This window comes from Triticum aestivum, chromosome 3A (genome assembly GCF_018294505.1).
Source record: "Triticum aestivum cultivar Chinese Spring chromosome 3A, IWGSC CS RefSeq v2.1, whole genome shotgun sequence".
Lineage (NCBI taxonomy): Eukaryota > Viridiplantae > Streptophyta > Magnoliopsida > Poales > Poaceae > Triticum > Triticum aestivum.
Window position 1 is genome coordinate 510172104 of NC_057800.1, and position 25374 is coordinate 510197477.

General features: G+C 46.8%; 1 protein-coding gene across 1 annotated transcript in view; it reads left to right on the forward strand.

The window, feature by feature from the left end:
- Positions 1-6376, forward strand: part of LOC123061907 (serine/threonine-protein kinase EDR1) — a 17039-nt gene extending 10663 nt beyond the window's left edge. The window contains exons 7-17 of the mRNA XM_044485192.1: positions 1902-1994; positions 2464-2556; positions 3176-3271; positions 3506-3626; positions 3739-4000; positions 4654-4777; positions 4871-4890; positions 5019-5175; positions 5378-5666; positions 5888-5957; positions 6096-6376. Of these exons, the coding sequence (XP_044341127.1) occupies positions 1902-1994; positions 2464-2556; positions 3176-3271; positions 3506-3626; positions 3739-4000; positions 4654-4777; positions 4871-4890; positions 5019-5175; positions 5378-5666; positions 5888-5957; positions 6096-6178 (1408 nt within the window). The 3' untranslated portion in view covers positions 6179-6376. The remainder of the gene's footprint in view (positions 1-1901; positions 1995-2463; positions 2557-3175; positions 3272-3505; positions 3627-3738; positions 4001-4653; positions 4778-4870; positions 4891-5018; positions 5176-5377; positions 5667-5887; positions 5958-6095) is intronic.
- The last annotated feature ends 18998 nt before the right edge of the window (positions 6377-25374 follow it).

Here is a 25374-nt window from a genome sequence, read left to right on the forward strand (position 1 = left end):
CAGGGCGACTCCATGTCCCCGCAGCTCTTCATGCTCGCCGTCGACACTCTGGGACGGCTCCTACGACGCGCACACAGCCTGGGCATCCTGCAGCCACTACACCCACGGCGACACATCCCGGCGATTTCCCTCTACGCCGACGACGTCATGGTCTTCTGCCACGCCACGGTGGATGACACAACTGCGATCAGGGAGATCCTCGCCTTGTTCGGCAGGGCCTCCGGCCTGAAGGTGAACTACACCAAGAGCTCCGCCACCATCCTGCACGGCGACCAAGCGGCCACGGAGATGATCGCGCACCTCGGCTGCCCGGTGGCGACCCTTCCCATCACCTACCTGGGCATCCCCATGTCTACGTGCCGCCCATCTGCCGCCCAGCTACAACCCATGGTGGATGCGGTCGCCGCGCGCCTACCGACCTGGAAGGCCTGGCTGATGACTAAAACCGGGCGGGCCTCGCGCTGGTCAAGTCGGTCTTGTGTGCCATCCCGGTGCACCAACTGCTTGCGTTTGCGCCTCCCAAAAAAACCCTCAAGCAGATCGAGAAGATTCAGCGCGGTTTCCTTTGGGATGGACGTGGCGCTGCCAATGGTGGACACTGCCACTTGAACTGGAACAGAGTATGCCGCCCTATCGAGCTTGGGGGCCTAGGCGTGCGAGACCTCGAGCGTGCCGGCCTCGCCCTGTGACTACGCTGGTTATGGTTCTCCAGAACGGACCCGGAGCAAGCATGGCAAGGGCTAGACCTTCAATTCTCGCCCACGGAACGAGCCCTGTTCTGGGCATCCACGTTCACGGTCATTGGGAATGGGCAGACCGCCCTGCTCTGTGAGGACCAGTGGATCGGCGGCCAATCCGTTTGCGAGCTCATGCCTAACCTTTACGGCTGCATCCCCAAGCGACGACGGATGGCGAGAACTGTGGCGGACGGGCTCAATGGCAACTCCTGGGCATGCGACATCCAAGGCAACCTCGGCCTCCATGAAATTGGTTAGTATCTGCAGCTCTGGCAGATCATGCAGCGCACCGACCTCTCCACCACACCGGACAGGTTGATCTGGAGATGGACAGCGGGCGGCAACTACTCTGCGCAGTCCTGTTACATGGCCACCTTCCATGGATCAACGGCCTGCCGTTCCTGGAAGCTAATTTGGAAATGCTGGGCGCCGCCACGAGTCAAGTTCTTCCACTGGTTGGCCAACCAGGACCGCTGCTGGACGGCAGAGAGGCTGGCTCGCCACGGCCTCCAGCATCATCCCCGCTGCCTCCTATGTGACCAGCAGCCGGAAACGGTGCGACATCTGCTGCTGGAATGCCCCCTCGCCCGACAGGCATGGCACGAGACCCTGGCCTGGCTACGCATCCCGGCCCCGATCCCCATGCAGGAACTATCGCTTACGGACTGGTGGAAACATGCCAAGGAAGACACGCCGCTGATCCTACGCAAGGCCCTGAATTCTGTCGCGTTGCTCGTGCCATGGATGGTCTGGAAGCACAGGAACAGCTGCGTCTTCGACAATGCGACGCCATCCCTCAACACGCTTCTAGATAGCATTAAGGACGAGGCCCGCTCATGGGGGGCAGCTGGGGCACCTGGCCTCCGACTTGTGCTGCCCCAAACCTGGGATGTACATTAATTAACCGGCTGTAATCCGCACATCCCCGGATGATTGTAACTGAACCTCTCCCTTTTCAATGAAAAGAAACGCAAAGCTTTTGCGTTTTCTCGAAAAAAGATGGAACTCTTCCTTCTCTTTCATAGATTGAAAGTTGCTATTGCCGAGATGTCATGTTTGTTTTGTCAGAATTTTATGTAATAATCTCATACTTGTGTCAATATTTTGAGTTTTTACTGCCTTTTCCATTGCATTTTCTAAGAAATTGTTCGTTGTTTAAACCAGCACATCATGTAGTGAGCCAAACATCGCAAATGCCTTCTGGAGGCGAAGCCAGAGGAGAGGAGTTGCTGAAGAACCTCGTGGTGCTAGCTCAAGGTTTCCACTCGACTCTAGGCATTAACTGCTTTAGTAAAATTCTGTAATCCCTTGTATTGCTGTTCGTAGTTCTTTCCCTACAACCTTATTGCTGAGAGGTACTAAGGTATTTTTACCGAGGGTTTAATGCACTGATTTTTAGGTTCTATGCATTGTTCATAGGCTTGGGAAATTCCATTTTGACGAATTACATGCTCTTTTTTGTTTGATTTGCAGATGCACTCATACACGCCTTTCCTAAAATCATCCTATTTTGCATTCACCAAAACTAGCACTAATATTACCATATCACGTGCATGCTTATAATTTGTATGCTTTTCTGTGTTACCAAATGTTTATCTAGTAGTGAGTATTCTCTTACATGATAGGAACTATAAGCATCGATCTATTGTTTCATTGTGTCTTCCTCCCAGTTTCTGGTGGTATATATGTTCTCACAGGATACTTTTGTCGCTTTCCCCTGTTGTAGTCCTGAGCATCCGTTAATGAGGGCCAAGGGAAGATCTATACTTGGTGGTGACCGGCAATCATTTCAAGAATACACCGATAGAGTTACTTTAAGGTTTGCCAGTGTTTTTTTATTGGTGTGGTGTTGCATTTTTTAATGTTCTTTTGCTGGTGCAACTATTTTCCATTGTATATCGATTGACCAATTTGTTTCAGTTGGTCAGCTTGACTGCCTACTGCCACAAATACAAACTGCTGGCCTTTATTCCATTATGTTCTTCCTCTTATTCACTGTTAGTAGCAACCATATGATTTGATATACATATATATGTATTTAGGAGGTAAATGCAAGCTCTCTAAAAGAAAAGGGGCAACCAATACAAGTGTTGTGCACGATAGATGATGAAATCTACCTGTTTTTAGTTAACCACTAACCTTATTCCCAATCATAATATTACCTTTGTGTTGCTCTTCGTAATGGAAACTAGTTTGAAATATGTTTCTCTTACATTTCTGTTTTTTTATCTCCACCCATATGTCCATCTCCATGGTTGTGGACTCAAATTCCTTGTTAGTTTTTGAGAAGCCAAATTAATTTGCATCCTTTACCCTTGTAAAGAACAAGAACTTGTCTTATGTCAGTTTTTCTTTTCTTTTCTGAAGCTTCTTTTCATAATCATGAAAATAATTCGGATAGCAACCCCATTTTTGAATAAATCATTACACACTTGCAGATCAGATGATCAGGGTGTCACTACTACACCGAACCCTCGAAGAATAAGACGAAGAAGCATTAGCATCACACCTGAGATTGGAGATGACATTGTGAGGTAATTCTTGTTTTGAACTATATGATGGGGTTGGTGTTTCCATGGTTGTATTAGAAGTTTTGTAGGTGCGCTTGCTTGTTGCCTTCAATCCAGTATAGCAAGATTCAAGTGTCACTGAATACTTTGCTCATGGCCATGTATAGATGCTAGATATCCTAGAGCATGTGTCTGTATTCTGTTAGATATGCTCATCGAGCATCAGGTATTCACTGTTTAAATCTTAAATCTTGACAGGGCAGTTCGGGCTATGAATGAAACACTAAAGCAGAATCGCCTCCAAAGGGATCATGTTAATGATGGTTCATGTTCATATATTGGGGCGGACGAAAGCAATGCAAATGACTGCCCAAATAATGTACATTAGTTTTTCATTGTTTTATGTTATATATGTTGGCTTTTCATCTCCTGTGCGTGTAATTCCCTTGTGAATTTCATCAGCTTGGATCCTAATTTCATTTCATTCTTAGGATGATAAATCTGGGACGAACAATGGCTTGAGAAACCGAGCTGGTTCTACTCAGAAGGCTATGTCATTGCCTACTTCTCCTCATGACTATGGGGGCGAAATTTCTGAAACAAGCAATAATTGTGATTTTATAAGCGAAGAGAAGATGGTATTTGCATGGAACAGGGTTTTGCAAAGCTCTCCTTTTAATAAGCCTCTATCGCCTTTCCAAGAGTGGAACATAGATTTCTCTGAGCTTACAATTGGTACACGGGTTGGAATAGGCAAGTCATCTTGAACTTCCTCACACAAATTTACTATTGTCGACTTGATGCATGTGTTTTGAAATGAACCTTTCCCATTCTTTTGTTGTTATGCTTGTGTTCTTTGTAATGATAAGTGTTTGCTGCTTTTAGTATGGTATGATATGTTTGTAGTATGCACTCAGAATCAAATGATCAACAAAATGTTATTATTTTTTTGTATGACTTATCTACAATGCTCTCATAATCAAATGAATCGGATTCAATTATATCCTAAGTCTTACACACTGTCTTGATATTGTTATATCTGTCTTCATATTTTGACTTCGCCAAAGCTATTCATGAAATCTTATTATTGTTTTACTGAAAGTTTATTAAAATAAATCAAATATTCAGGTCAAACTGTGTAAGTGACATCTTTTTTTTCTGAGAATTTAAAGATGTCACTATTAAATGGCGGCTATTCCGCTCTGATAGTTAGAATCAATGAGTAGACATGCTAATAAACATGGAGACTTGTTTGGACCATTTGATAGTCATCATAATGCAGTCTTCTGTTTCATATTCAAATGCTCTAGCTTGAAATTGTCTGTTTTCCTTTGTGTTTTTATTCGTCAGCATTTTTTTTAGCCTGACAAAATTGCAGGCTCACCTTTGTCGAAATGCTTCTCCAGGATTCTTTGGAGAGGTTTTCCGTGGTATATGGAATGGCACTGATGTCGCCATCAAAGTATTTCTGGAGCAGGATCTGACGACTGAAAACATGGAAGATTTTTGCAATGAGATATACATCCTGAGGTACCTGAGCCACTCTTGATTCACTAATGTGGTTAACCTTCTGTTTTTCATTATCTGCACGAGCGCATTAATAATTTTACTATTCCTTTTCAGCCGGCTGCGGCATCCAAATGGTAAGAGCTCATTTTGACAAATGCAAACTATAGTATGAAACTACAATCTCAGCATCTCTGTTTGGGGCATCAACTGCCATATGTTAGGAACAGGGCTCTTAAACGAACTTTTCTATTCTGTTCTGTAGTAATATTGTTCCTTGGGGCATGCATGGTACCTCCGCACCTGTCAATGGTTACTGAATATATGGAAATGGGATCACTGTACTATCTCATCCATATGAGTGGTCACAAAAAGAAACTCAGCTGGCGCAGGAGGCTGAAAATTATTCGTGATATATGCAGGTTAGCTCTTACCCTGTATACAAGTGATGTTACTCTATACATGTCTATTAGCTGTTATTTGATGTCCTGGAACTTCTGGGAAAATACTCAATCCATTTGATGTAATTCTCTTACCGTTTAGAGCTCAAATCCTCAATCTCGTCCCAGCTCCGACCACTTTTTATCATTAATTGCCCGTCTAAAAGGAATTATTTTGTGAAAGGGGATTGATGTGCATACACCGCATGAAGATAGTTCACAGGGACCTGAAAAGTGCCAACTGTCTGGTGAACAAGTATTGGACTGTCAAGATATGTGACTTTGGCCTTTCTCGAGCGATAACAGATAGTCCTATGACTGATAACTCCTCTGCTGGCACACCAGAATGGATGGCCCCTGAGCTCATAAGGAACGGACCCTTCTCAGAAAAATGTGACATTTTCAGCCTTGGTGTGATAATGTGGGAGCTGTGCACATTGAGCCGCCCATGGGATGGGATCGGCCCAGTTAAAGTAAGCATTCATCGACTTTCATCAAAACGTCTGCAATATAACCGAATTATCTAAAGAGATTCTCTTAACTGAACCATATGCGGCATTCTGATCTCTACCATGCTGATCATTTAATCATGTCTGGTGCATCCCTATTTCTTGATGGTTATACATGTTAGTAGGCAAAGCAGTTCTTTTGCTCCAAGAGTTGTTCACTGAACTTGAGAATTGGCATTTTATAGGTGGTGTATGCAGTTACTGAAGGGTCGCTGCTTGAAATTCCAAAAGGGCCTCTTGGCAAGTTAATTGCAGGTAATGATGCTTTCAGAAGCGATATTTTTCTATTCCAGGTTAACGGTGGAACAAGTCTGGGATCACTTTTGAGTCAGTGTTCTTCAGCTTATTCTGTTTTCAGTTTCAGCTTAGGGACAATTGTTTTGTTTACTGCAGATTGCTGGGCAGAGCCCCAGGATCGGCCGAGCTGCCAGGAGATCCTCGCTCGCTTGCTGGACTGCGAGTACGCTGATAGCTGAGACGAACCTGGCGAATGCTTTACAACAGACCTCCCAGTGCCTTGAGAGGTGGAACCGTTTCTCTGTATAAAACTTGTAAAAATCTAGCCTGTTGGTCCTGCAGACCGGCAGGGATACATATATTGAACTCTTGTATTTCGGCTGTATATCGGCGACCCTTTCTTTCAAATTTCTTAAGGAAAATTCTCTCCTTTTATAGAAGAATGTCGCAGGGCTAAGCTAGCGTGTCCTCGGATCTATCATTTGCTTTTCCAAGAAATTGTAGCCTGGGTACATCCGGTTCCAGTGGATGTGACAACCTCACTGCTGCCTCCGCCGTTCTCTGCATGTCACGTCACTTTTTTTAGGATGCCTCGCCAATTTGTCGGGCTTCAGTTGTCGACGACACTGGTAGTACTCTGTAAGAGCGATTAGATCACTAGGGGCGCGCTTGGTTCACATCTTTGTGTTAGGGCATTTTGCATACTTGTCCTAGTTGGGTCTGGTTGGACAAATATAGGCTAAAAACCAACGTTTGCATGTAGTTTGGTTACCTTCATTAGTCTTTCTGCATGAAGGAATCAATTAGTTAGCATGTTGTTTGGTTGCGTGCGTCACTATTGTTAAACAAACATGTTGTTTGGTTGCAAATGGCTAAAGATGCGATCATCACTTTTCACTAATGATGACCTTACCACACACATTGACCATTGTCTTGTTCTAGCTAGAAAACAAATGACAGTTTATTCTAACTACTAGCAAATGACGGTACAAATTATTAAGAGCCAAATGACTGAATAAGGAAAGTTCAATGATGCTAACTAGGTGCAAGTTCATCCTCTTCCTCTTCCTCTCCTGCTGATGTGCTGCTTCCTCTTCCTCGCTTCTATTGCTGTCTCTTTCTTCTTCCTCTTGTTCTTCTGCTTCACATCCTTGTCCGACCTCTGTTATCACACATTGCCTAAGCCCACTCCAACCTTCTGTTTTTCCATGCTTCGTTGTCGAATGCCTCCACACCATGGTCGGAGCTGACCACCTCATATGGAGTCGCAACTTCCTCCTCCGGCACAAATTTATCAACTCCCCATTGTAGGATCCAGTTGTGAATGACGCAACATGCAAGAACAAGCTTCACCTGGGTAGGGTAAGGGTGGAATGTCTTCCGATCTAGGATCTTAAACCCGTTCTTCAGAGCTCCAAATGCCCTCTCAACAGTCACTCTAAGGATGGTTCCTACCAGCAAACTTGTTCATATGGTACCTAGTTTTCCTGAAGGGTGGAAGAACACCTGGCCGACATGCATAGCCAGCATCTCCAAGCTAGAACTTGCCATCGGGGATGTTGATGCCATCATGACGATTCATGTTGTCACTGAGAAGGTTAGCATCATGTGCTGATCCTTCCCAGCCAGCCAGCACATATGTGAACTTCAGATCGAAGTCAACAGCAGCTAGCACATTCTGGCTTTTGTAGTGCTTCCTCCCTCTGTATGCTGCAACTTATGACCTCGACTCTCTAGCAGTGACATGAGTACCATCTATTGCTCCAATGCAATCCTGGAATGACATTACAATATGTTGTTAGTCTACTACATAACAATAACAACATATGAAGGCATGAACTACATACTGTAAGTGCTCACCTTGAAGTATGGATACCATCATGGGCTAGTGCGAATTTTGGTAGGAGTCCAGCCGGTTGGTGACCTGATCATCTCTCCTCCGAGCTCCCCAACAACATACAACACTTGCTCTCCCGAAGGTGTTGTGTACCACCCTGAAGCTCTGATTATGACCAACAACATGGAGGAACATGGCCACTTGCTCTTCCATAGTGGCGTGGATGCTATCTTCTAGCAGCCCCCTGCTCCTAAACGTCTGCACAAGCCTGGAGAAAGGTGCTCTTTTCATTCAAAGCATCTATAGAGCCTTCGTGTCGTTGCAGTTGTAGATGTAGTTCAGATTCACTATCCTCTCTTGATCCTGGATTAACATCGGATCATACTGTATGCAAGGTTTCTCATTTCGACGAACAACTCTCTTATGGACCAACATGATCCAGGACTGAACCACAACTATCAGGGATGCTGCCTGTGTTGGGGAACGTTGCAGAAAACAAAAATTTTCCTATGGTTTCACCAAGATCCATCTATGAGTTCATCTAGCAACGAGTGATCGGATTGCATCTACATACCTTTGTAGATCACGCGCGGAAGCGTTCAAAGAACGGGGATGAGGAAGTCGTACTCGACGTGATCCAAATCACCGGAGATCCTAGCGCCGAACGGACGGCACCTCCGCGTTCAACACACGTATGGTCAGCGTGACGTCTCCTCCTTATTGATCCAACAAGGGGGGAGGAGAGGTTGATGAAGATCCAGCAGCACGACGGCGTGGTGGTGGATGCAGGGGTCACCGCAGCAGGGCTTCGTCGATCTACTACGAGAGGGAGAGGTGTAGCAGGGGAGAGGGAGGCGCCAAGACTCAAGGGTACGGCTGCCCTCCCTCCCTCCTCTATATATAGGGTCCCCAGGGGGGGGGGGGGCGCCGGCCCTGGAGATCCAATCTCCCAAGGGGCGGCGGCCAAGGGGGGTGGAGTGCCCCCCCAAGGCAAGTGGGGCGCCCCCTACCCTAGGGTTCCCAACCCTAGGCGCAGGGGGGAGGCCCAAGGGGGGCGCACCAGCCCACTAGGGGCTGGTTCCCCTCCCACTTCAGCCCATGGGGCCCTCCAGGATAGGTGGCCCCACCCGGTGGACCCCCGGGACCCTTCCGGTGGTCCCAGTACAATACCGGTGACCCCGAAACTTGTCCCGATGGCCGAAATAGCACTTCCTATATATAATTCTTCACCTCCGGACCATTCCAAAACTCCTCGTGACGTCCGGGATCTCATCCGGGACTCCGAACAACTTTCGGGTTACTGCATATTATATCTCTACAACCCTAGCATCACCGAACCTTAAGTGTGTAGACCCTACGGGTTCGGGAGACATGTAGACATGACCGAGATGGCTCTCCGGTCAATAACCAACAGCGGGATCTGGATACCCATGTTGTCTCCCACATGCTCCTCAATGATCTCATCGGATGAACCACGATGTCGAGGATTCAAGCAACCCCGTATACAATTCCCTTTGTCAATCGGTACGTTACTTGCCCGAGATTCAATTGTCGGTATCCCAATACCTCGTTCAATCTCGTTACCGGCAAGACACTTTACTCGTATCGTAATGCATGATCCCGTGACCAGACACTTGGTCACTTCGAGCTCATTATGATAATGCATTACCGAGTGGGCCCAGAGATACCTCTCCGTCATACAGAGTGACAAATCCTAGTCTTGATCCGTGTCAACCCAACAGACACTTTCGGAGATACCCGTAGTATAACTTTATAGTCACCCAGTTACGTTGTGACGTTTGGTACACCCAAAGCACTCCTACGGTATCCGGGAGTTACACGATCTCATGGTCTAAGGAAAAGATAGTTGACATTGGAAAACTCTAGCAAACGAACTATACGATCTTGTGCTATGTTTAGGATTGGGTCTTGTCCATCACATCATTCTCCTAATGATGTGATCTTGTTATCAATGACATCCAATGTCCATAGTCAGGAAACCATGACTATCTGTTGATCAACGAGCTAGTCAACTAGAGGCTTACTAGGGACACGTTGGTGTCTATGTATTCACACATGTATTACGATTTCCGGATAACACAATTATAGCATGAATAAAAGACAATTATCATGAACAAGGAAATATAATAATAATCCTTTTATTATTGCCTCTAGGGCATATTTCCAACAGTCTCCCACTTGCACTAGAGTCAATAATCTAGTTACATTGTGATGAATCGAACACCCATGGAATTCTGGTGTTGATCATGTTTTGCTCTAGGGAGAGGTTTAGTCAACGGATCTGCTACATTCAGGTCCGTATGTACTTTACAAATATCTATGTATCCATCTTGAACATTTTCATGAATGGAGTTGAAGCGACGCTTGATGTGCCTTGTCTTCTTGTGAAACCTGGGCTCCTTGGCAAGTGCAATAGCTCCAGTGTTGTCACAGAAGAGTTTGATCGGCCACGACGCATTGGGTATGACTCCTAGGTCGGTGATGAACTCCTTCACCCAAATTGCTTCATGCGCTGCCTCCGAGGCTGCCATGTACTCCGATTCACATGTAGATCCCGCCACGATGCTCTGCTTGCAACTGCACCAGCTTACTGCCCCACCATTCAAAATATACACGTATCCGGTTTGTGACTTAGAGTCATCCAGATCTGTGTCGAAGCTAGCGTCGACGTAACCCTTTACGACGAGCTCTTCCTCACCTCCATAAACTAGAAACATTTCCTTAGTCCTTTTGAGGTACTTCAGGATATTCTTGACCGCTGTCCAGTGTTCCTTGCCGGGATTACTTTGGTACCTACCTACCAAACTTACAGCAAGGTTTACATCAGGTCTGGTACACAGCATGGCATACATAATAGAACCTATGGCTGAGGCATAGGGGATGACACTCATCTCTTCTATATCTTCTGCCGTGGTCGGACATTGAGCTGAGCTCAATTTCACAGCTTGCAACACAGGCAAGAACCCCTTCTTAGACTGATCCATATTGAACTTCTTCAATATCTTATAAAGGTATGTGTTTTGTGAAAGACCTATGAGGCATCTTGATCTGTCTCTATAGATCTTGATGCCTAATATATAAGCAGCTTCTCCAAGGTCCTTCATTGAAAAACTCTTATTCAAGTAGGCCTTAATGCTGTCCAAAAGCTCTATATCATTTCCCATCAAAAGTATGTCATCTACATATAATATGAGAAATGCTACAGAGCTCCCACTTACTTTCTTGTAAACGCAGGCTTCTCCATAAGTCTGCATAAACCCAAACGCTTGATCATCTCATCAAAGCGAATGTTCAAACTCCGAGATGCTTGCACCAGCCCATAAATCGAGTGTTGGAGCTTGCACACCTTGTCAGCATTCTTAGGATCGACAAAACCTTCCGGCTGCATCATATACAATTCTTCCTTAAGGTAACCATTAAGGAATGCCGTTTTGACGTCCATTTGCCATATCTCATAATCATAGAATGCGGCAATTGCTAACATGATTCGGACGGACTTCAGCTTCGCTACCGGTGAGAAAGTCTCATCGTAGTCAACCCCTTGAACTTGTCGATAACCCTTAGCGACAAGCCGAGCTTTATAGATGGTCACATTACCATCGGCGTCTGTCTTCTTCTTAAAGATCTATTTATTTTCTATGGCTCGCCGCTCAACGGGCAAGTCAGTCAAAGTCCATACTTCGTTTTCATACATGGATCCTATCTCGGATTTCATGGCTTCCAGCCATTTGTTGGAATCCGGGCCCGCCATTGCTTCTTCATAGTTCGAAGGTTCACCGTTGTCTAACAACATGATTTCCAAGACAGGGTTGCCGTACCACTCTGGTGCGGAACGTGTCCTTGTGGACCTACGAAGTTCAGTAGCAACTTGATTTGAAGTTTCATGATCATCAACATTAACTTCCTCTCTAGTCGGTGCAGGCACCTCAGGAACATTTTCTTGAGTTGCACCACTTTCCGGTTCAAGAGGTAATACTTCATCAAGTTCTACTTTCCTCCCACTTACTTCTTTCGAGAGAAACTCTTTCTCCAGAAAGGATCCATTCTTGGCAACAAAGATCTTGCCTTCGGATCTGAGGTAGAAGGTATACCCAATAGTTTCTTTAGGGTATCCTATGAAGACGCATTTTTTTGACTTGGGTTCGAGCTTTTCAGGCTGAAGTTTCTTGACATAAGCATCACATCCCCAAACTTTTAGAAACGACAGCTTAGGTTTCTTCCCAAACCATAAATCATACGGCGTCGTCTCAACGGATTTCGACGGAGCCCTATTTAAAGTGAATGCGGCAGTCTCTAAAGCATAGCCCCAAAAAGATAGCGGTAAATCGGTAAGAGACATCATAGATCGCACCATATCTAATAGAGTGCGATTACGACATTCGGACACACCATTACGCTGAGGTGTTCCAGGCGACGTGAGTTGTGAAACTATTCCACATTTTCTTAAGTGTGTGCCAAATTCGTGACTCAAGTATTCTCCTCCACGATCTGATCGCAGGAACTTGATTTTCCTGTCACGTTGATTCTCAACCTCACTCTGAAATTCCTTGAACCTTTCAAAGGTCTCAGACTTGTGTTTCATTAAGTAGACATACCCATATCTACTCAAGTCATCAGTGAGGGTGAGAACATAACGATAACCACCGTGAGCCTCAACACTCATTGGACCGCACACATCAGTATGTATGATTTCCAATAAGTTGGTTGCTCGCTCCATTGTTCCTAAGAACGGAGTCTTGGTCATTTTACGCATGAGGCATGGTTCGCATGTGTCAAATGATTCGTAATCAAGAGACTCTAAAAGTCCATCTTCATGGAGCTTCTTCATGCGTTTGACACCTATGTGACCAAGGCGGCAGTGCCACAAGTATGTGGGACTATCATTATCAACCTTACATCTTTTGGTACTCACACTATGAATATGTGTAGCATTACGCTCGAGAAAGAATAAACCATCCACCATCGGAGCATGACCATAAAACATATCTCATATAAATAGAACAACCATTATTCTCGAATTTAAATGAGTAGCCATCTCGTATTAAACGAGATCCTAATACAATGTTCATGCTCAAACTTGGCACTAAATAACAATTATTGAGGTTCAAAACTAATCCCGTAGGTAAATGCAGAGGTAGCGTGCCGACGGCGATCACATCGACCTTGGAACCATTCCCGACGCGCATCGTCACCTCGTCCTTCGCCAATCTCCGCTTATTCCGCAGCTCCTGCTTTGAGTTACAAATGTGAGCAACTGCACCGGTATCAAATACCCAGGAGCCACTACGAGTACTGGTAAGGTACACATCAATTACATGTATATCACATATACCTTTCATTTTGCCGGCCTTCTTGTCCGCTAAGTATTTGGGGCAGTTCCGCTTCTAGTGACCACTTTCCTTGCAATAAAAGCACTCAGTCTCGGGCTTGGGTCCATTCTTTGGCTTCTTCCCGGCAGCTTGCTTGCCGTGCGCGGCAACTCCCTTGCCGTCCTTCTTGAAGTTTTTCTTACCCTTGCCTTTCTTGAACTTAGTGGTTTTATTCACCATCAACACTTGATGTTCCTTTTTGACTTCTACCTCTGCTGATTTCAGCATTGCAAATACTTCAGGAATGGTCTTTTCCATCCCCTGCATATTGAAGTTCATCACAAAGCTCTTGTAGCTCGATGGAAGCGACTGAAGGATTCTGTCAATGACCGCGTCATCCGGGAGATTAACTCCCAGCTGAGTCAAGTGGTTATGTAACCCAGACATAGTGAGTATGTGCTCACTGACAGAACTATTTTCCTCCATCTTACAGCTGAAGAACTTGTCGGAGACTTCATATCTCTCGACCCAGGCATGAGCTTGAAAAACCATTTTTAGCTCTTCGAACATCTCATATGCTCCGTGTCTCTCAAAACGCTTTTGGAGCCCCGGTTCTAAGCTGTAAAGCATGCCGCACTGAACGAGGGAGTAATCATCGGTACGTGTCTGCCAAGCGTTCATAACGTCTTGTTCTGCAGGGAGAACAGGTGCGTCACCTAGCGGTGCCTGTAGGACATAATCTTTCTTGGCAGCTATGAGGATGATCCTCAGGTTCCGGACCCAGTCCGTATAGTTGCTGCCATCGTCTTTCAGCTTGGTTTTCTCTAGGAACGCGTTGAAGTTGAGGACAACGTTGGCCATTTGATCTACAATACATGTTGTAAAGATTTTAGACTAAGTTTATGATAATTAAGTTCATCTAAATCAAATTATTCAATGAACTCCCACTCAGATAGACATCCCTCCAGTCATCTAAGTATAACATGATCCGAGTTAACTAGGCCGTGTTCGATCATCACGTGAGACGGACTAGCCAACATCGGTGAACATCTTCATGTTGATCGTATCTTCTATACGACTCATGCTCGACCTTTCGGTCTTCTGTGTTCCGAGGCCATGTCTGTACATGCTAGGCTCGTCAAGTCAACCTAAGTGTTTGCATGTGTAAATCTGTCTTACACCCGTTGTATGTGAACGTTAGAATCTATCACACCCAATCATCATGTGGTGCTTCGAAACAACGAACTGTCGCAACGGTCCACAGTTAGGGGGAACACTTTCATGAAATTATTATGAGGGATCATCTTATTTACTACCGTCGTTCTAAGTAAACAAGATGCAAAAACATGATAAACATCACATGCAATCAAATAATAATAGTGACATGATATGGCCAATATCACATAGCTCCTTTGATCTCCATCTTGGGGCTCCATGATCATCTTGTCACCGGCATGACACCATGATCTCCATCATCATGATCTCCATCATCGTTTCTCCATGAAGTTGCTCGCCAACTATTACTTCTACTACTATGGCTAACACGTTTAGCAATAAAGTAAAGTAATTTACATGGCGTTTCTCAATGACACGCATGTCATACAAAAAATAAAGACAACTCCTATGGCTCCTGCCGGTTGTCATACTCATCAACATGCAAGTCGTGATTCCTATTACAATAGCATGAACATCTCATACAACACATATATATCATTCATCATTCATCACAACTTTGGCCATATCACATCACAAAACACTTGCTGCAAAAACAAGTTAGACGTCCTCTAATTGTTGTTGCAAGTTTTACGTGGCTGCAAGAGGGTTCTAGCAAGAATGTTTTCTTACCTACGTTAAAGCCACAACGTGATTTGTCAACTTCTATTTACCCTTCATAAGGAACCTTTTCATCAAATCCACTCCAACTAAAGTGGGAGAGACAGACACCCGCCAACCACCTTATGCAACTAGTGCATGTCAGTCGGTAGAACCGGTCTCACGTAAGCGTATGCGTAAGGTTGGTCCGGGCCGCTTCATCCCACAGTACCGTTGAAGCAAAATAAGACTAGTAGCGGCAAGAAAGTTGACAACATCTACGCCCACAACAAATTGTGTTCTACTCGTGCAAAAAGAACTACGCATAGACCTAGCTCATGATGCCACTGTTCGGGAACGTTGTAGAAAACAAAAATTTCCTTCGGTTTCACCAAGATCCATCTATGAGTTCATCTAGCAACGAGTGATCGGATTGCATCTACATACCTTTGTAGATCACGCGCGGAAGCATTCAAAGAACGGGGATGAGGAAGTCGTACTTGACGTGATCCAAATCACCGGAGATCCTAGCGCCGAACGGACGGCACCTCCGCGTTCAACACACGTACGGTCAGCATGACGTCTCCTCCTTCTTGATCCAGCAAGGGGGGAGGAGAGGTTGATGAAGATCCAGCAGCACGACGGCGTGGTGGTGGATGCAGGGGTCACTGCAGCAGGGCTTCGCCGATCTACTATGAGAGGGGAGGTGTAGCAGGGGAGAGGGAGGCGCCAAGACTCAAGGGTACGGCTGCCCTCCCTCCCCCCTCTATATATAGGGTCCCCAAGGGGCGGCGACCAAGGGGGGTGGAGTGCCCCCCAAGGCAAGTGGGGCGCCCCCCACCCTAGGGTTCCCAACCCTAGGCGCAGGGGGAAGGCCCAAGGGGGGCGCACCAGCCCACTAGGGGCTGGTTCCCCTCCCACTTCAGCCCATGGGGCCCTCCGGGATAGGTGGCCCCACCCGGTGGACCCCCGGGACCCTTCCGGTGGTCCCGGTACAATACCGGTGACCCCGAAACTTGTCCCGATGGCCGAAATAGCACTTTCTATATATAATTCTTCACCTCCGGACCATTTCGAAACTCCTCGTGACGTCCGGGATCTCATCCGGGACTCCGAACAACTTTCGGGTTACTGCATATTATATCTCTACAACCCTAGCGTCACCGAACCTTAAGTGTGTAGACCCTACGGGTTCGGGAGACATGTAGACATGACCGAGATGGCTCTCCGGTCAATAACCAACAGCGGGATCTGGATACCCATGTTGGCTCCCACATGCTCCTCGATGATCTCATCGGATGAACCACGATGCCGAGGATTCAAGCAACCCCGTATACAATTCCCTTTGTCAATCGGTACGTTACTTGCCCGAGATTCGATCGTCGGTATCCCAATACCTCGTTCAATCTCGTTACCGGCAAGTCACTTTACTCGTACCGTAATGCATGATCCCGTGACCAGACACTTGGTCACTTTGAGCTCATTATGATGATGCATTACCGAGTGGGCCCAGAGATACCTCTCCGTCATACGGAGTGACAAATCCCAGTCTTGATCCGTGTCAACCCAACAAACACTTTCGGAGATACCCGTAGTATACCTTTATAGTCACCCAGTTACGTTGTGACGTTTGGTACACCCAAAGCACTCCTACGGTATCCGGGAGTTACACGATCTCATGGTCTAAGGAAAAGATAGTTGACATTGGAAAACTCTAGCAAACGAACTATACGATCTTGTGCTATGTTTAGGTTTGGGTCTTGTCCATCACATCATTCTCCTAATGATGTGATCTCGTTATCAATGACATCCAATGTCCATAGTCAGGAAACCATGACTATCTGTTGATCAATGAGCTAGTCAACTAGAGGCTTACTAGGGACACGTTGGTGTCTATGTATTCACACATGTATTACAATTTCCGGATAACACAATTATAGCATGAATAAAAGACAATTATCATGAAGAAGGAAATATAAGGCTAATCCTTTTATTATTGCCTCTAGGGCATATTTCCAACAGCCTGAACTAGAAGCTTTGTATGTTCATCCACAACCTAAGCGACATCCATGATGCGGTCAACGATGGCACTATCGACCCTAAACGCTCCTATCAAACGACGTAACACATACCAGAGGAGGGGGAGGGGAAGGGGGTATCTTACCAGCTTCAAGGTCGGGGGAGACATGGCGGAGACGAGGATGGCTGGATGGAGACGAAGAAGAAAGGGAGAAGCAGTTGCCGCTGCCGGGGAGTGCTCCTGCCACCTCTTGCCGCCGTAGGGGAGTGGCACAACCGCAAATCTGAGTCACTGCCGCAGTCACATCCGCAGATCTAAGTCGCCACCGCCGCCGATGCCAACAACATAGAAAGATTTATCCTATAACTAGAGGTGAGCGAGTAAATGGGGGTGGTGAGGGTATATTTGGTGCCACCCCGTGCAACGTCCCGGATGTAACATTCCATAATTGTACCTCCAACTCTTGCCATTTCTGGCAATGTTATACTCCCTCCATTCCACAATGTAGTGCTTCCTCTATCTCCGTGCTTCAACTTTGACCATAAATTTAACTACCAAGACCGATTGTGGCGAGAGTAAAAATTATGTCAGTGAATTCGTATTCGAAAGAAGTTTTCAATTATATAATTTTTTCTCCCGCCGCAGTTGGTCGTTGGTTAAATTTATGGTCAAAGTTGGACCTCGGGAAGCGCGGGCGCACTATATTTTGGAATGGAGGGAGTATGTTATATCATCCGTGGTTGGGATTTCTCGTTTTGCATTTTGTTCATGTCATGCCATTATCTTCTGCACTTGTCATCTTTATGTTGCATCTTGGTCATGTCAAATGTTGCATTGTTGTTGGGGATATTACTACTGGAGGTAAACCGGCCTTGTGTAGCCGGGTTAACTCCTTGAAGATTAGAAGCCCATGAAGATGCAAGGATGATGGAGCTTCACGAAGGCCCAAGGCCCGAAGGCGGGTTAAAGCCTGTAAATGTAAACCGACCTAGTCATGTAACTTGTATTGTAAGATAGGAAGGATAGAGACCGAACCGGACACGTTTATGATCCGGCTTCGGGACTCTGTAGCCCGGCGGGCGTCAACCTATGTATATAAAGGGACGACCCGGCAGCGGTTTAGGGACAGACAACAACTCGAGAGCCAGACAAAGCGGATTCGCTCCCTGGCCTTCAAAACTCTAGCAATACCAATCACAACTAGACGTAGGCTTTTACCTTCCTTGAAGGGGCAAAACTAGTATAAAACTCCACGTGTCCCCTTGTCCGGTTTAACCCCTTTAAGATAACCCGTAGCGATGGCTCCACGACTAAGTCCTTTCACAAGGACATCTGCCGAACCCATGACAGTTGGCGCCCACCGTGGGGCTATCGCACGATGGTTTTGAGTTCTTGAAGGGCAACTTTGATGGACTTAAGGGATACGCTGTGGGCCGGATGACGAAGAGTCGTCGCGGCAAGCTCTACATCGACAATGCAGGATGGGGTCCCGAGGCCGATTCAATCGAGTACGGATACCGGGTCCCCTTCGGTGGGATTCATGTCTTCATCAGCAAGATCGACGAACCGGCCCCTGAGCTGGACATCTGCACCGACATCATTGAAACGGCTCAGTGTGCAAGTTCTTTGCCGGTTCAGCCCGTGGCAAAGCATGTTTTCGTAGGTGTCATCCATGGAGCGAGATACGAGGACGAGCCGGTGTCCGATGGAGAGACCGTGGTCTGTTCTGATGACGGGTCTTCTGGAGAGACCGAATCGCTTTACCAGTTACAGGACGACCGGATTGATGGAGGATCCGAGGGCAACAGTATTCTGGATTCCCCTGATCTGCCAAACCAGGCCGCCATCTTCATGGCCGACACACAATCAGCGCCTCATTCATCGGCCGCCGCAGCAATACTCTCCGGTTCAACAACGGCCACACCGACAGGGGCAGGAAGCTCTGCGCCGCCTCCGGCCCAAGTCCTATCTGATTTGTTCGACGCTTTGGCAACGTTGATGGCCGCGGAGGTGGATGCAGCGGCCAGGGATCAGCACAATGCGGAGATTGCAAAGGTGAAAGATTAGATAGCTCAGGCTAAAGCAGACCTGGTGACAGAGAACGCTAGGATGGCTACAAAACAGGCTGAATTGGAAGCACAGGCCTACCGGATTAGGCTGGATCAGAATGCTTCAGAGGAAGTCATGAGAAGAAGGTATCGATCGCGTCTCTCATCGGTTTATGAGCCGAAGAATCTCTTCAACACACCGGGAGCAGGAGCTGGTAACCAACCCATACTAAACCGGGCGGAGGCACCGGGAACGGAAGTGCCGGTTCAACCGCGCATGATGGACCCGCCTCGCCAGAGCAATGTTGTGCCACAGTATGTACCAACACCTCCCGGGAATTATTCCAACCCGTTGGACAATATTGTGGCTGCCGCTTCACGCCTGGCAGCCCTCCCAACCGATGGCGAGTCACTAGTTGCAGTTGAAGCACGTCGGGCTAGGGATCTCCTTCAAACAGCGCTAAATCAACAGCAGGCATATTCATACAGTCGTGAAAGGATTCATTCCACTCCCCGTCCAAGCCGGAGCTATAGTAGACATGTTGAGGACGAATCGGCTATGTCCAGCAGTGCACGTCGCCGAAATTCACCACGAGGAAACAACCCGGCAGGGGGAGGTGCTAATGCGCATGATGTTGTGGACCATGGCCGCGCGTGTCGGGAGGCCGAGTTAGCAGCTTGACACAGAGCACGACAACATACTCCAGTTCGCCCTACCGCTTCAGTAGAGCCAGGTGTGCCAGGTGTGGTGTTCAGTTCCTTAGGTGTGCCGTGTCTCACCCCCGCTTTGCGTAATGTGAGACTGCCCAAGGACTTCAAGGGACCTCACAAGGTACCAAATTACACCACCGATTTGCAACCAGAGGCGTGGGCGGAAAGCTATGAGATGGCAATGGAGATGTTAGATGTGGATGAGGCAGTGTGTGCTAAATATTTCACCATGATGTTGGAAGGAACAACTCGTACTTGGTTGAAGAGCTTACCAACCAACTCTGTCGGATCATGGACTGAATTGAAGCACCGGTTTATCCAGAACTTCAAAGATAAGTAAGCAGCCAATGTCAATCGTGGATCTGGCCGCTTGTGTCCAAGAGGAAGGGGAGTCCACGACCCATTGGGTCAAACGGGTCTCAGCGATTTTGCACTCATCAGATCGTATCAATGCAGACACCGTAGTGTTAACATTAGAGGGCAATTGCCGTTTCCTGCCACTCAAACAGAAATTAGGAAGGCTCAAACGTCACTGCAATGATATGTCAACGCTCATGGCCGCTTTGGTTAAGTACGCCGATTCATATAATACCAAGGACCCGGATTCAGAGGAGGACAAACCGGGGAAAGGGAAAAAGAACGGCAACGCCAAGGGTCAGCAGCATAATCCGGCAGGCCATGGGAACAGCGGTAAGCGCAAGGCCGACAACAGCTTGGACTTTGTTGCTAACACCAATGCTCAGGAGAATGGCCAGCGCCGTAAGGGCAAGCAGCCCCAGAGGGGTGGAGGTTCAAGCCCCAATTTGGAGCGCCTGTTAAATCAACCCTGTCCAAAGCATGGATCAAAGGAGAAGGCAGCATCACATCTTTGGAAGGACTGTTATATCATGCAGGATTTCAAAAATTCCAATATGTTCCAGTATGATAATGGCCCGCCCGACGGTTCAGGAGGTGGTTTCCACGGGCCGGGTTATGGGGGTGGTGGTTCCGGTTCAGGGTTTCAAGGCAACCAAACCGGACACATCAATCAAGGGCACCAAGGCAACCAGGGAGGCTACAACCATCAGGGGAATCAGCAGCAATAGCAGCAGTCGGGTTACCAGAGCAATCCCAAGCAGCTAAACAACAGGCAATATCATGTTTTCACTACTAGTTTGTGTAAGCGTGATCAGAAACTTCACAAAAGGGCGGTAAACTCTGTTGAACCGGCAGTGCCTCGGTATTTATGTTTGTCTGGGCAACCCATTTTATGGAGTAGAGAGGATCACCCACCCCGGGTTGATAATCCGGGTCACTTGGCCCTGGTGGTAGCCCCACAAGTCGGGGGATACAAGTTTACTAAAGTGCTCATGGATGGCGGAAGCAGTATCAACATTCTGTATTATGACACATTCCGCCGTATGGGGTTGACAGATAAGAATCTTAAACCGTCAAATACCGTTTTTCATGGCGTGGTGCCTGGTAAGTCTGCATATCCTGCTGGCAAGATAGCCTTAGAGGTGGCTTTTGGAGATGATTATGATTCAAGGTCAGAAACATTGACGTTTGAGGTGGTAAAAATCAAAAGTCCGTACCATGCATTGTTTGGGCGGCCGACTTATGCTAAATTCATGGCAAGGCCATGTTATATTTATTTACAGCTTAAAATGCTAGGTCATAAGGGGACTATCACAGTACATGGAAGCAGAAAGATCGCTTTGGAATGTGAGGAAGGTGATGCGGCTTATGCTGAGTCGGTTTGTGCCACGGAGGAGCTGAAATTCTATAAGGAGCAAGTTGATCCAGCAGACACGACTTCTTTGAAAAAGCCAACTACGGAACACGATCCGGCATTGAAGTTTAAATCGTCCACATATACTAAGATGGTTGACTTTGTTCCTGGCGATTCATCCAAACAGTTCAGCATCAGCGCTAACCTGGATCCCAAATAGGAAAGCACACTGATCGAGTTCATCTGTGAGAATCGGGAAATCTTTGCATGGAAATCTTCTGACATGCCAGGTGTACCGAGGGAACTCGCTGAGCACACACTCAACATTGATCCTAAGTTTAAACCGGTCCGGTAGTTTCTCCGCCGCTTCAATGAAGAAAGACGTAAGGCTATTGGTGAAGAGGTAGCCCGTCTATTGGCTGCAGGGTTTATTGTAGAGGTCTTTCATCCAGAGTGGTTGGCTAATCCGGTGCTGGTTCTTAAGAAAACTGGAACTTGGCGTATGTGTGTGGATTATACAGATTTAAACAAAGCTTGCCCTGCAGACCCCTTTGCTCTCCCTCGCATTGATCAGATAATTGATGCGATGGCAGGTTGTGACCGTTTGTTTTTTCTGGATGCGTATTCTGGTTATCATCAGATCAAGATGACAGTTAAGGACCAGGAGAAGACAACTTTCATAACTCCCTTTGGAGCCTTCTGCTATGTTTCCATGCCTTTTGGACTCAAGAGTGCCCAGGCAACTTACGAGCGACGTGTTCAGAATTGCCTTCATAAGCAAATTGGGCGCAACGTTCATGCATATGTGGATGATATTGTGGTAAAGTCCAGAAAGGAGGAGACATTGATAGATGATTTGAGAGAAACCTTTGACAATCTCCGGGTTTACAAGATGATGCTCAATCCAGAGAAGTGTGTCTTTGGTGTCCCGGTAGGCAAGCTCTTGGGTTTTCTGGTGTCAAACAGAGGCATTGAGGCTAATCCGGAAAAGATTGCAGCAATTACATCCTTGGCTAAACCGGCGTGTATCAACGATGTTCAACGTCTGGCCGGCCGGATTACAGCCTTGAGCCGGTTTATCAGTTGCCTTGGAGAGAAGGCCATCCCTTTATATCAGATGCTCAAGAAAACAGATAACTTTGTCTGGAGCGTGGCAGCTGATAAAGCGTTCGAGGATCTGAAGAGGCAGCTAGCTGAACCGCCCGTGCTTGTAGCGCCGATCGATAAAGAGCCGTTATTACTATATGTGGCTGCTAATGCCCGGGCTGTTAGCACAACTATTGTGGCAGAGCGCAAGGAGCTTGGCAAGGAATATTGAAGGAAATATGCCCTAGAGGCAATAATAAAGTTATTATTTATTTCCTTACATCATGATAAATGTTTATTATTCATGCTAGAATTGTATTAACCGGAAACATAATACATGTGTGAATACATAGACAAACAAAGTGTCACTAGTATGCCTCTACTTGAGTAGCTCATTAATCAAAGATGGTTATGTTTCCTAACCATGGACAAAGAGTTGTTATTTGATTAACGGGATCACATCATTAGGTGAATGATCTGATTGACATGACCCATTCCATTAGCTTAGCACCCGATCGTTTAGTATGTTGCTATTGCTTTCTTCATGACTTATACATGTTCCTAAGACTATGAGATTATGCAACTCCCGTTTGCCAGAGGAACACTTTGTGTGCTACCAAACATCACAACGTAACTGGGTGATTATAAAGGTGCTCTACAGGTGTCTCCAAAGGTACATGTTGGGTTGGCGTATTTCGAGATTAGGATTTGTCACTCCGATTGTCGGAGAGGTATCTCTAGGCCCTCTCGGTAATGCACATCACATAAGCCTTGCAAGCATTGCGACTAATGAGTTAGTTGCGGGATGATGGATTATGGAACGAGTAAAGAGACTTGCCGGTAACGAGATTGAACTAGGTATAGGATACCGACGATCGAATCTCGGGCAAGTAACATACCGATGACAAAGGGAACAACGTATGTTGTTATGCGGTCTGACCGATAAAAGATCTTCATAGAATATGTAGGATCCAATATGAGCATCCAGGTTCCGCTATTGGTTATTGACCAGAGACGTGTCTCGGTCATGTCTACATTGTTCTCGAACCCGTAGGGTCCGCACGCTTAAGGTTTCAATGACAGTTATATTATGAGTTTATGCATTTTGATGTACCGAAGTTTGTTCGGAGTCCCGGATGTGATCACGGACATGACGAGGAGTCTCGAAATGGTCGAGACATAAATATTGATATATTGGAAGCCTATGTTTGGATATCGGAAGTGTTCCGGGTGAAATCGGGATTTTACCGGAGTACCGGGAGGTTACCGGAACCCCCCGGGAGGTATATGGGCCTTAGTGGAAGAGAGGAGAGGTGGCCAGGGCTGGGCCGCGCGCCCCTCCCCCCCTAGTCCGAATAGGACAAGGAGAGAGGGGGCCGGCGCCCCCTTCCTTCTTTCGCTCCTCTTTCCCCCCTTACCGAATCCTATTCCAACTAGGAAAGGGGGAGGGAATCCTACTGCCGGAGGGAGCAGGACTCCTCCTGGCGCGCCACCTCCTGGACGGCCGCACCCCCCCTTTGAACCTTTATATACGGAGGCAGGGAGCACCCCTAGAGACACAAGTTGATCCACGTGATCATATTCTTAGCCGTGTGCGGTGCCCCCTTCCACCATAGTCCTCGAGAATATTGTAGCGGTACTTAGGCGAAGCCCTGCGACATTAGTACATCAAGATCGTCACCACGCCGTCATGCTGACAGAACTCTTCCCCGACACTTTGCTGGATCGGAGTCCGGGGATCGTCATTGAGCTAAACGTGTGCTAGAACTCGGAGGTGCCGTAGTTTCGGTGCTTGATCGGTCGGGCCGTGAAGACGTACGACTACATCAACCTAACGCTTCCGTTGTCGATCTACAAGGGTACGTAGATCACACTCTCCCCTCTCGTTGCTATGCATCACCATGATCTTGCGTGTGCGTAGGAATTTTTTTGAAATTACTACGTTCCCCAACAGTGGTATCCGAGCCTAGGTTTTATGTGTTGATGTTATATGCACGAGTAGAACACAAGTGAGTTGTGGGCGATATAAGTCATACTGCTTACCAGCATGTCATACTTTGGTTCGGTGGTATTGTTGGATGAAGCGGCCCGGACCGACATTACGCGTATGCTTACGTGAGACCGGTTCTCCCGACGTGCTTTGCACATAGGTGGCTTGCGGGTGACAGTTTCTCCAACTTTAGTTGAACCGAGTGTGGCTACGCCCGGTCCTTGCGAAGGTTAAAACTGCACCAACTTGACAAACTATCGTTGTGGTTTTGATGCGTAGGTAAGATTGGTTCTTGGTTAAGCCCGTAGCAGCCACGTAAAACTTGCAACAACAAAGTAGAGGACGTCTAACTTGTTTTTGCAGGGCATGTTGTGATGTGATATGGTCAAGACATGATGCTAAATTTTATTGTATGAGATGATCATGTTTTGTAACCGAGTTATCGGCAACTGGCAGGAGCCATATGGTTGTCGCTTTATTGTATGCAATGCAATCGCGCTGTAATGATTTACTTTATCACTAAGCGGTAGCGATAGTCGTGGAAGCATAAGATTGGCGAGACGACAACAATGCTATGATGGAGATCAAGGTGTCATGCCGGTGACGATGGTGATCATGACGGTGCTTCGGAGATGGATATCACAAGCACAAGATGATGATGGCCATATCATATCACTTATATTGATTGCATGTGATGTTTATCTTTTATGCATCTTATCTTGCTTTGATTGACGCTAGCATTATAAGATGATCTCTCACTAATTATTAAGAAGTGTTCTCCCTGAGTATGCACCGTTGCGAAAGTTCTTCGTGCTGAGACACCACGTGATGATCGGGTGTGATAGGCTCTATGTTCAAATACAACGGGTGCAAAACAGTTGCACACGTAG